At 40.4% G+C, this 12,267-nt stretch overlaps 1 protein-coding gene and 1 pseudogene across 6 annotated transcripts in view; both read left to right on the top strand.

The window, feature by feature from the left end:
• The window catches only part of LOC309666436 (olfactory receptor 2F1-like), a 617,177-nt pseudogene that overhangs the window by 33,501 nt on the left and 571,409 nt on the right, over positions 1 to 12,267 (top strand). The gene's annotated exons all lie outside the window — the stretch shown is intronic.
• Positions 1 to 12,267, top strand: part of TPK1 (thiamin pyrophosphokinase 1) — a 354,991-nt gene that overhangs the window by 282,233 nt on the left and 60,491 nt on the right. The window contains exon 9 of one of the 5 annotated variants that reach the window (XM_082473894.1): positions 11,988 to 12,024. The exons of the other annotated variants lie outside the window; for them this stretch is intronic. Coding sequence (XP_082330020.1) covers positions 11,988 to 11,998 — 11 coding nt within the window. The 3' untranslated portion in view covers positions 11,999 to 12,024. The remainder of the gene's footprint in view (positions 1 to 11,987; positions 12,025 to 12,267) is intronic. 5 annotated transcript variants of the gene reach the window in all.

The following is a 12,267-nucleotide window of genomic DNA, read 5'->3' as shown; positions in this document are numbered from 1 at the left end:
GGACCGAAAGAGGAAGGAAGGAAAAGGAAAAGATTGATTTACATGCCTATCACTAAATTATTATTTGGGCAAGTAGATTAGTTCTTCTCTGTGATTGCATGTGCGGGCAATTATGCTTCCATCTAGAGTAATTAAACACGTTCATTTGTTTTCTTGGAAACGACTAAAAGTAGATTATGTGCCATCAGGTGACTCTCGTTTCAAAAAACAACTTGTTTAGCGGTAAAACTCCACCTCCAAAAATGTCCATACATTCCTGTATCCCCTGCTATCAATTTTGGTGTGTTGTGACTTTTTAAATCATGAATATTTAGTTCCAGTAAGTTCACTATGCTGTCATATTAAGGATGTTCCTTTTTAAATTAGAATCTAAATGGTGATTTACTTTACTTTTTTCCCTTTTCTCATTCAGATTATAGTTTTTTCCGCATAACTTTATATATCCTATAGTTAAGTTTTCTTTTTTTGAGAATTTTGTCACAACTTGGATCAACAGAATCCTTTAAAGCATGAAGACAAATATTTGCCTAGGAAAGACAGGGATGGAGGAAAAAATAAGTGATATGTTTGAGGTCTAAGTTTACTTCGATCAGTAGCCTGCATCACCAAAAAGTTGTACTTTAAAATTTTTGTCAATTAAAATATGTCACGTGTGATATTAGAGTAATTGAAATTATTATGTCAAATGATACACTGGCCTTATAGCAAAATTGGGGAATTCTTTAAAAGAAACCTCTTAGCTGTTCAGTAAAGCCTAGGATATAGGGAAGAAGAGTAATGTCATTGCTTTGACAGGTTATTTGTTGGTTTTCTGATCCAGGCTGTTGCCCCGCCAGAATTCTGAGAGCCCCGGGGTCCTTGTTGGATTCCTTTCAATACCTCAACTCCTAGATAATTGAAAAATAAGATCACTGTGGTCCGCTTGAGGAATTGTGGATCTGGGCTGATATATTACATCCTCTCTGTGTCCAGATTGTCATTGTACTTTTGCCTCATTCTAGCGCCCTCACTGCTTCTGGACCTGAAACATCTGTCTCTGTATTATTCCTCACTCGTTATTTCTGTCACTAAGGTTCAGTTGACCCCACGGACAGGAAGGGAGAGTGACTGCTTGAAGCAACAAGCTCCAAGGAAGGGGTGAAAAGAGAGCACCTCACGTCTGCCCTGTCAGCTCCGTAAAGTAACTGGCTCAGACAGAGGGCAAGGGAGATGGCCTAACTTCGATGGCAGAGGTGATCTAGTACGCGGCAACCAGGGGAGCTCAGCCAGGTATCTCCTCTGGTACAGAGCATAACCAGCCAAGAGGCCAGGGACCACAGGGGAGCTGTGTCTTTTTAGCAGTCTAATGGAAGACAGAATCTCCTCCATCGAGAAACTGTATCTTGACACTTGAACGGCCATGATGATTAACTGCCAAACTTGCCATCCTCCCACGTTTTAGGATATACCTGTAAAGAAAAGGCCAGTCTAATGAAACATGCTGTTGAACATCTGATCAACTGTGACTTGTCCTCTAGCCTAGTACTTGAGCCAGAAAAACCAAGTGTAATTCAAGCGCACAGGAAGACAGTAGTCTGATCTTACAGCGTAGTCTCAACTCTTTTGCCCCTCCTTCTACAGTTTTATCACTTTAGCCATTAGTGACCCTGGCTAAAAGGTTACTCAGTCAGTCAGTCAATATGAAACAAAATAAAAGTCTTGAGTTTCAGGACCAGAAGCCTTGACCTTTCTACTTCTTAAATGCTTGAACTGACTCACAGCAGCAGTTCCTTGCTTCAGCTCAAGACGACAGACTCGCCCTCCTGGACAGCACGGTCTGACTGCTGTGTGATGCTTCTCTCTGTGTCTCTGTCTTTAACCCTTCGTCCTTTACCTTCAGCGGACATTAATTCTACCTCCCTGCAGAAAATTACTTAACTTCCTGGGTTAGGAAGTGAAATTCAAATGCCAAAATAAGCATTCTTTGGGTTGAGTCACAGGAATGATTTATTATGTGTCGGTTTATCAGTGAATCATTTGTCCACTTCAGGAATAGACTTTTTTAGTTTGTTGCCATTATACCTGGCAATAAACTAAAACAGATACAGCAGCATAAACAGAATTATTTCAGCAGTTCATCCTCTGTGGGACCTATTACTTTATAAGGAAAGTTTTAATGAAATTACAAATTAGAGTTGTGTCCTGCCATTGCAAAGTGAGTTCTGCTTTTAGAGTGAATGTGGCTTTCATAGCACCCAAGGTGATACTGAGCAAAGGATCATTGTTGGACCTGCAGTGCCATCTACAGGATAGATGGAATAATGGAGATTGTGCTTCAAGTAATGTAGCCACAGGGGAATTCAGATGTGTTACGTGTTTCAAGTTCCCTGTGTACACACAATAAGACTTTGTTGCTACATTAAAAAAAAAAAAAAAAAAGTTGTATATTTCAAAATGCTGTTATAGTACTTAAGCCCCTATTAGACTCCTAAGGTAATGGAGTGTTGTGTTTTGGTTTTTATTGAATTAATTGGAAAGCCCATTCATTTGTTTCAGAAATCCATCTGATAATCTTTGTAAGATGTAGTATTAAAGTTTCTGGTTACTTTGAATAGACTGTATTGCACTTAATATTAGATCATGATTTACTTATTTATCATGTCTATGGCTTATATCTGTCTCTCCCTGCCAGAACATAATCACCAGGAGGGAGAGATTTTTATTTTATTTACTGATTTTTCCTAAGAACCTAGAACAGTGCCTGCACAAAAGTAGGTGCTCACACATTTGTATGTGATGAGTAAATATCACTATGTTTTGCTAGTAAGAGGAACAAATATGGAAAGTCAGTTACTCTCCTGGAAGCCTAGGGTCTTGCTTTTAATATGAGGGTGCCAATACCTTCTTCCTATCTTTCTGTTGTTGTGAAAATTAAATGAGATAGTGGATGGTGAAGTACCGTGAACTATGAGGCACTATAAAATTTAGGCATTTTTTCCAAATACCATTTTTTGTTTTGGTTAGAACTCCAGAAATGTAGGAAACGTAAGACCCCCTTTTTCACCCCTCTCCCATAATTTCCTGAGGTACTTTTTTTTTTTTTTAAATAAAGTGTGGCATGTACTTTTAAATTTTATTTATTTATTTATTTTATTTTTGGCTGCGTTGGGTCTTCGTTGCCGTGCGCGGGCTTTCTCTAGTTGCGGCGAGCAGGGGCTATTCTTCGTTGTGGTGTGCGGGCTTCTCATTGCAGTGGCTTCTCTTGTTGCAGAGCAGGGGCTCTAGGCACACGAGCTTCAGTAGTTGTGGCTCACAGGCTCTAGAACGGAGGCTCAGTAGTTGTGGTGCACAGGCTCTAGAGCACAGGCTCAGTAGTTGTGGCGCACGGGCTTAGTTGCTCTGCGGCATGTGGGATCTTCCCGGAGCAGAGATCGAAACCCCATCCCCTGCACTGGAAGGTGGATTCTTAACCACTGCGCCACCAGGGAATTCCAATCTTGAGGTACGTTTAAAAGACCATATTGGTTGGGGTCTGGAAATCTTTATTTTATAAAAAAAAATTTAGAGGATCCTGAAGCACACTAAAATTTCAGAACTTCTGGCATAAAGAAGAGGTTGAAATTGAATTGAACCCCAAATGAAAAGTTACTCTTTTACTATTGCCCCCGTCAATTATTTCCTGATATAAAGTTGTTTCTGATAGGATGTATTCTTTGTCATAAGGAAAATACAGAAAATTTTAGTTGATTTATTATTATTTAGCTTATGGTTTAGAGCACTGCCTAACTTTTACAAAAATTTAGACCAGAAGGGTCTAGACATATGTAAATAAAGATTCCCTGAATACGTGAATGTTACTTAATTTTAGAGAATTTTACATATATTTCACAAAGTAGGATATAAATGTTACATAAAACATTAGAAAGTCAAGACATACAGGGTTCATCAGGGTCATATCATTTGATCAGGTGGGAGATGTGAGTAGACGCAGGCCCTCTGATTCCAGCCCCATTCTGCTCTATCATGCTGACCCTCCCAGCTCCTACTTCCTTCCTCCTCCTGCCCAAACACCAGGAACCAGCAGAGAACACAGTGCTAGCTAAGTGTGCAGTAAGGCCCCAGGAAGCCTCATTTCATAAATCAGTTTCTCAGCATTCTAAATTTGAAATGATTTTTCATCAGTACATGTTTGTCTTCTTGACAGCCTTACTTCAGCTAGAATCTTTGGGGTAGGACTAAAGTTCAGAAGAATGGGCCAAATACATAGGATTAAGTTCTTTGGATTCAGAAAGGAAAAAGAGAAAGTCTCACGTACTGTTTATGAAACTTGTGACGTACAGTTTGCATGTTAGAAGCCTTTTTTTTTTTTCCTATTCATGCTTCTGGTTTTTCCACCCTAAGATAGATAGACAGATAGATAGATGGATAGATAGATATCGCTCATGTCTTTGCTTCTGGAAGTCAAATATACTCGATAAACACGCTCTCTGGCCTCCCCAACACACACACACACACACACACACACACACACACACACACACACACACACACACACACACACAACCTGCCTTTGGAATGCTGCCAAGAATTACCATTTTACTTGAATAGCATTAGGTAATTTATTTAATCTGTTCCAAACTTTAGGAAGTGCAGTACCGCTAAAATATTTTTCTCTAACGTAAGCCAGTGATTCTTACGGCTGCATATCCAGAGGTTCAGGCTGCACATCCTCCCCCAGGGCTGTCTAGCTTTCTAGCACCAGGCATTTGTAACTGAGAAATCAGCAATGCGGTACTTGCTGTATTTTCCAGAATCCCATGCTGGGATCCTACACTCTTCTCTGGCCCTCTTATTAGCAATGATCTGACACAAAGAATTATGAAACCTGGGAAAGACAGAGGCCAGAGAAAACTGCCCCATCTTCCCAGGATGTGCCATATCTGCCCCCCCACACACACACTACCACCCCAGAACCTCCAAGAAAAGAAACTTGAGCCGACATTTTAGACTAATCATCATCCTCCCGTTACAGTTACATTTCTGGGAGGCCAGAGGCTGCTTCCCGGGGTGCAGAAGGACACACGCAGAACGCTGTCATCAGTCATTCATCAGTTGCAGCTGCTATTTGCATCCATTTATCTAATCACAGAGCACAGCACCCACCACGCAGGAACAGTTCAAAATCAGATTAACACAGAAACACTGAGGGTGATTATAACATAGTCACCCACAAATTCTCTAACGCTATCAAAAGTATATGGCTGCCCCTGTTCCTATTTCCTTAAAATGAACAATAAACGTTCTCTCTCCCCCATATCACATGTTTACGGAGGGGTGGGAGAGCGTAGAATATTGTAACGCAGAGAGAATATGGGGGCAATCACATGCCACATTTCTTCAGATCAGCAAAGAAACATATCCTTTGGGCTGCAAATTCCTGGGATTGTGGTTCGAAGCATATTCTCTCTTTATTTCTGTAACCACACAAAATGCACACTCACGCAAAGCTGCTCTGCACTGCCATTCATCTTTCTCCTGCTCCCACCCCCCCCCCCCAATCACCTTCCTTCACTCTGTTCATGGTTTTCTTCGTCTATTTGTTTTCGGTACCAGGCTTTATCTTCATGGTTTCTACCTCAGGTTCTTTTCATGATTACAATTAGACTTGAAGCTGCTACGTATTCACTTTATCCAGGACATCTTTTTAGAATCATCATAAACAACACTAAAAGCCCTGAAGATGGAAAATGACAGGAAATGAATGACCTTTCTTTCTTCCTCTGTTTGAAAATCTCTCATGCCTCTCCTATCACAGTCGTGTGTGTGTGTGTGTGTGTGTGTGTGTGTGTGTGTGTGTGGACTCAGAATCGTACCTCACTGGACAAATACTGAATTGACTTCTGCTCACTTCTTGTCACGTCCTTAAAGTGCTTATATACTTTCTACTGTACATAACATAATTTAAGGACCTTAAGCTCTTAAACTTCTTCTGTTATATATAACACTATTTTAGTTTGAAAAGAAATATTCAAATAATGTAACACCCAGGTGATAGCAAAATGGTTTCGTTACTAAAGGATAAAATTCGAGCGAGGCTTACATTGCATACTTCAGTGTAACCAGGAATAAAGACCGGAGGAAGCAAGCAAAGTATTTCTCGTCAAAGGAAGCCTAGGTCGCCTATTGGCAGCCTGGCTGTTGGACTGTGTTAGTGGACCTATAAAAGCTTTGTGGGCATTACGTTGATACTGAGCCCTTGCAATTTTATAATTTTAACTAAACCCACTAAATTGAGTAATGCGGTCTGCGTGCAGGGTGAGAGGGGGCACAAAATGTACTAACTGTCAAGCCATCCTGAACGGATGCAACTGAATTTCTCTTGTTCTTCAGCTAAAAGGATTAGTTGTTCTTTGCATCCTCAAGTAGCTTGAAAACTTGGTCAAGGATGAAAAGTGCTATTTTCAGGTCAATATCTCCTCCCCTTTCCCAGTCCCACACTCAAATCAGTTCCTACCTACAAAGGAGGCTGGAATCTCCACTCCTCAGTACTTTTATATATGAGGTAGCATAAAAATTGCCTTCATTGGTGTCTATGACAGGCCTATCTTTAGCCTGAATAATATGATACTTAGGTTTCAGAATATTTTAAGCAGAAGGAGAAGGTGGGTTGCTCCGTTGCCAGCAAGCTCATTCTTGCTTTTACATGTATTTATATATTCTTCCTCCTGCCAGGAATGCTCATTTTCTCTCTTTCTTACCTCCCTCTTTCTTTCCCTTTTTTACCTTTTCTTCTTACACAACTTTTTAAGGCTCAGCTCAACTCAACCTGAGTTGTGAGGGCTTCCCAGAGCAGGACAGTGATTTCTCCTATATGTACTTCTTCTTGCGTATTTTCTGGAATACATAACATAGACTCTTACTACATATTGCATTCGTCATGTATGTACAAGATCATGTGTCTTCCAAGTGACTGTGGTGTCTAGAGATCAGTCGTACATCATCACTTGTCTAGTTAGGCTTATGGAAATGAACGATATTTAAATTAATGTTTCTTAGAACTTGGATTTTTTTTTAATTACTTATTTGGGAGGGAAAGACAATCTCTTCTGTCTTAAGTGCTTATAAATTGGATATTTTTAGATTTCTGGAAAACTAAGTACTGAGACAGGTAATGATAAAGCTATTAGGATAGCTCTCCAATGTCCATTGTCTTATGTATAAGATCCAATTTGAATGGATTTTACTGTTGTACATTTCTAAAATAATTTCCATAAAAATCATGTTTCCAAACTTTAAAATGCTTTGAACATAGATATGTCATGATATTAGAATCCACTTAAACATAATTTAAGTAATAAAAAAATGGGTTTATACATTCCTCAGCAGTTAGGCAAGATTACTGAAAAAAGTAATAAGATTTATGGTACATCAAATCTGTAAATGTAGCTAGCTAGGTATCTGTCATCTCTTAGAGGTAACATACCAACTGAGATGTGCAGAAGAACTTGAAAAATACCCTTTGTTCACATATTTTGAGATGTGACATTCGAGTGACTTATTTATGAGAATTTCATAATACATTAGTAAGTGTGCTGCAGGATATTTTGGAAAAGTAATGAAGGCTTAGTAATGCAAAATTTTTCTCCAGCCTTCTGTTCCTAGAGATAAATGAGGTGAGACTTTCTTTTCAGTTCAAGACTTCAGCTCTTCCTATCCATAATCTCATTTATCACTTCATCCTACACATTTGTATAGTTGCTTATTCTTTTATAAATCTGCTCCGTCTCCTCTACTAGATTCCAAGTCTCCTGGAGAGAGATCCAGGATTTTTTCATCTGTTTCCAAGGCCTACCAGCAGAGTGTCCAGTGCAAAGTGTGTGCACATGAGAGAAGGAACAAGAGTTTGCTACCAGACAGGGGGGAAAGTGGGAGAGGAAGGAGGATGCGTATGAATGGTGGCCTGGTTAGCTTCGCTGTCTGCTAAAGATGGTGCCCTGTTGCCGGCTCAGCCCTTGATCAACATTATCCCACTCATCCACGCAGCTGTCTTCATCCCAAGTCTCCATCCAACATTACTGAAAGCCTCTTGGCTGCTAGGCATCTTTCTCTGAGTATCTTCAGGGAAATTCATCAACAGATAAGGGCATTAAATAGAAACATGGCCCAGTGAATTCTGGATTGTGGTGGTGGTGATAAAAGCACAGGGAAGAAGACTTTTTAAAAATAAATTTTTTAATGAGGAGTTGGCCTGAAAGAGGGAGGACATTCTGGCAGATCGACATGCAGGAATACAGACAGGGAGGTGGGAACAGGAAGGGGGGAGGTGCAGGGATCTAATGGCAGTTTGCTATCACTAAAACAAAAAAGTGCAAGACACAGAATAGTGAGGAATGGGTATTAAACCCATCGAGGCCATGCCATAAAGGACCCTGCTAAGCTGGTTGATGAGCTTGGACTTCATCTCACATAATGGGTATCCATCAGACATTTAAGGAGAGTGACAGGCTAGTTTGGATAGTTCAGTCTGGCAGTTTTGTAAAGGATGTATTTGAAGGCATAGAACTGAGGGCAGGGAAACAGATAAGTAGATGGAATGAGGTGAGAGACTCAACGGGCGAGAGTATTAAAATTGGAGATGAGGGAATATTCAGGAAGGATTTTGGAGGTACAATTACACCTCTGTCTCAGTACTCTTTTTTGAGTGTAAATCATATATCACTCCCTGGTTAAACCTTTAGATGGTTCCCCATTGCTCTGAGAACAGAACACGCACACCTACCAAGTCCTACAAGGCTTCCCTCCTGCTTACCTCTGAGCTCAGGCCCACACCCAGTTCAACCACTGTCCTCAGCCAGGCCTGAGGTTATTTACTTTCTCTATATTCACCTGTTGGTCTCTCTGGTTCAGGGGCAGCAGTTTGCCCTCTGATCTCACTTCTCTTGGGGATCGAAGAAGAGTTGTTCCTTTTTCAGTTGTTCAGAAAGAGTTGCATTAGAGGGTTTTAAGCAAAGGAACATACTTCACAAGAAATACTCTGGCTGCCATATTGTAAAAAGACTACAAGCTACAAGTCATCAAGTGCCAATGTGGCAGGCCTCTGCTGCATTTAGACTTGTTGAATTATTGAAAAAAAATCATTATGTTTTTTACAAACCATAGCTTACTCTTTGGAGATGCAAGGGATTAGTGGGGGTTACTAGGCAGTCTCTTGCTATGAGGCTTGCTGTGAGGACATCTTACGCTGGGTTCCAGGGAATCTTGGGCAGATTCTAACTGACTGAGAACACAAGTATCCCCAGGTGGATATATTGCTGGGGGGCATTAATAAGATGCAGAAAAATGCTGAGTTTCATTGTAAATCTCACCCTTTTGTAAGATGCACATCATCCAGCAGTTGAAGAGTTGGGTTGCAAACTTTTCAATTCATTTTTAAATATCATTGATAATAAAAAGAAATCTTAGGTTGATTCAGGGTATAAAATTAATTCTTTACTCTCAATACAGGATCTGCTGGTTCCATTTCACACAGTTGTCCCAGACACTGGCGTCCTGCACGTTGCCAGTCCACTGTCCCTGGGTGGGGCTTTCATTCTCCTGGTCACAGGGGGCAGCTAGGGCTCTACCCTGTCAGCATTTCAGGTAGCTGCATAGAAATCAAGGAATAAAAGCATCAGCTGTCTTTTTAAGGAAAATTCCCTTAAGTTGCTATAAAACCTCAGCAAGTATCTTTTTAGCCAGAACTTTGCCTCATGGACATACCTAGCTGCAAGGGAAACTAAGAAATGTTATCTCTATTCTCAGGAGCTATGTACCCAGGTAAAAATCAGTGGTCCTGTTATTCTAGATGAAGGAAAAAAATGGATACCAGAGGATAATAAGCAGTTTCTGTCCAGACTACAAATGACATGGAGAATAGATGGTACTGTTTTTGTTTTGTTTTGTTTTAACATCAAAACCCCCAAGATTTACGGACTTGGGTCAAAAATGTGGAAGACTGTTGAGTAGTTGTTCAATTGAACTTACAAATTTGTTCAGCACATTTTCCTACCAGTCACAATTTTCATTATGCCACTTGAGCCATTTATTTCTAAATCCATCCCCTAATTTAAACTCTGATGGAATTCACGCAGCGTATATAACTCACCACCAGACAGCTGTTTTTGGGTTTTTTTTTTACATAACTTTTTTTTTTTTTTTTTAATTTATTTATGGCTGTGTTGGGTCTTCGTTTCTGTGCGAGGGCTTTCTCCAGTTGCGGCAAGTGGGGGCCACTCTTCATCGCGGTGCGCGGGCCTCTCACCATCGCGGCCTCTCTTGTTGCGGAGCACAGGCTCCAGACGCGCAGGCTCAGTAGTTGTGGCTCACGGGCCTAGTTGCTGCGTGGCATGTGGGATCTTCCCAGACCAGGGTTTGAACCCGTGTCCCCTGCATTGGCAGGCAGATTCTCAACCACTGCGCCAGCAGGGAAGCCCCAGACAGCTGTTTTTGATCAGACTGGTGGCAGCCCAAATCTATAACCCTGGGATTTGTATTCTGTTCCAGGTCTTCCACCACAGAATGAAAGGAAGTTTGTTTAGGAACATTGGTAATTAGGTGGGGTGGGGCGTTCCATGCAGGGTTACTATGAATGTAGGTAGGACTAAAGTATAAAAGTGATGAGTCCCCAAGCCATGAAAGCCAGGTAAAGCCCTACGGACTTGAATTAGATTCATGGCTTTCGGCATGTTTTATACAAGTAAAGGTAAGAAGGAGGAAATTGAGCTGACTGACATAAACAGCCTAATAATCTGAGTGGATATATTAAATCACCCACTTATTACTCAAAGACATGAATCTTTGTCAGATGTCTACTCATGCTTTTTTTAAGCTTATTTGCTTTTTTCCCCCTTTAACTTGAAGTATGAAGAAAAGACGGGGGGTACATTTCTCTTGTCTCTTGAATCAGAATGTCAGTTGCGTCCGAATGTGACAACTTTGACAAATGAGACTGTAGCTTGATCAGCAGTTTCAATATAGGTGCAGGGGTTCTCGGGTACCGAGGCTCTCCTCACCCGTCCGTCATCTACAGTGAATGACCTGACAGTTACTTTGCAAAGTTTGGAAATTTAACTTGGGAAGAATGATAAAGAATATAGAAACCCAAAGTATACAAATAAATTGGAAACCAAATGCTATTTTGTTTTGACACTAAGAAAAAATGTTCATTTATCTGGGTTTGAATTTCTTTCGTTTCCATCCCATATATATGTATGTCATACTGGAGTTCCATTTTGCTCTATTTCTTTTCAGTCTTTGTTTTATAGCTATTAGAGCAAACTTCATACCCTAACTAAGTTCTAGAAATAAAGGACATTTTCTGTCTTCTTCTCAACTTGTTGCTAGTAAAACCACTCAAAACGTGGAGTGAAGAATACCTCTGCATATCTCTCTTTTTTCAGACACCTGATACATCTTTCCCCCGCCACTACCATTCTTTTCATTTAATTTTTGTTTTAGCTTATTAACTTCATAAAAGAGCATGCAAACCTTGATTGATTTGATATCTATTTCAGAAAACAATGTCATTTAATCTGTTGTGAAGAAATTACCCATAAGAATCTTGAAAACTAGTTAAGATGGTGACCAGTGGTCATGGAGACCACATTTAATGCCCTTTCAAAGTTAGTCCTCCTCAATAGCAAAGGAAGCAGAGAGGAGGGGAATTTCCCTTCCCTAGGCCAATGGGCTCTCTTCCTGAGATTTGCAAAAATATTCCCGTATACCAAGGACCACGAATTTTCATTCTTGTAGCTCTATTCTGGTTACCTATTCAGTGTTCATTCAGCACAGATTGTCCCTGTCTTAGCATTTGGGTTTGTATCTAGCTGAGATTGTTTTTCCTGCTTGTATCTAGAACCATAATATATTAATAAAATAGCTTCTAAGCATACATGTCTTTTTAAAAATATAATCATTTTCCTACAAAACAGACGTACTCACATCTCCCCCCACGTCTCCATCCCCTTCAGGATCCTCGTGATGCTCTTTTTACTGTGAGTGGAACAGGTGAGCCAACAGACCCTTAGGGTCACTTTAAAAAGTGTTTTCAAGTCTCTACTCCAGCCTAGTTTAGGAATAACAGTCCAGTGACTGCAATCCCATTCTTTCAAAGTCTGCTTTAAAGACTTCAGAAATATGTCTCTCCAAGGATGTTTAGGAAGACCAACTTAAAATTTAGAGTAAGCGAAGAATGGCTGTGGGAGGGATGCAGAGATAACAGAAGGCTTAAATGGAACAAGAAAAGGAAGG

Source organism: Balaenoptera physalus, assembly GCF_965194825.1.
Source record: "Balaenoptera physalus genome assembly, chromosome: 8".
Classification (NCBI taxonomy): domain Eukaryota; kingdom Metazoa; phylum Chordata; class Mammalia; order Artiodactyla; family Balaenopteridae; genus Balaenoptera; species Balaenoptera physalus.
This window is presented reverse-complemented; position numbering and strand designations above follow the sequence as displayed.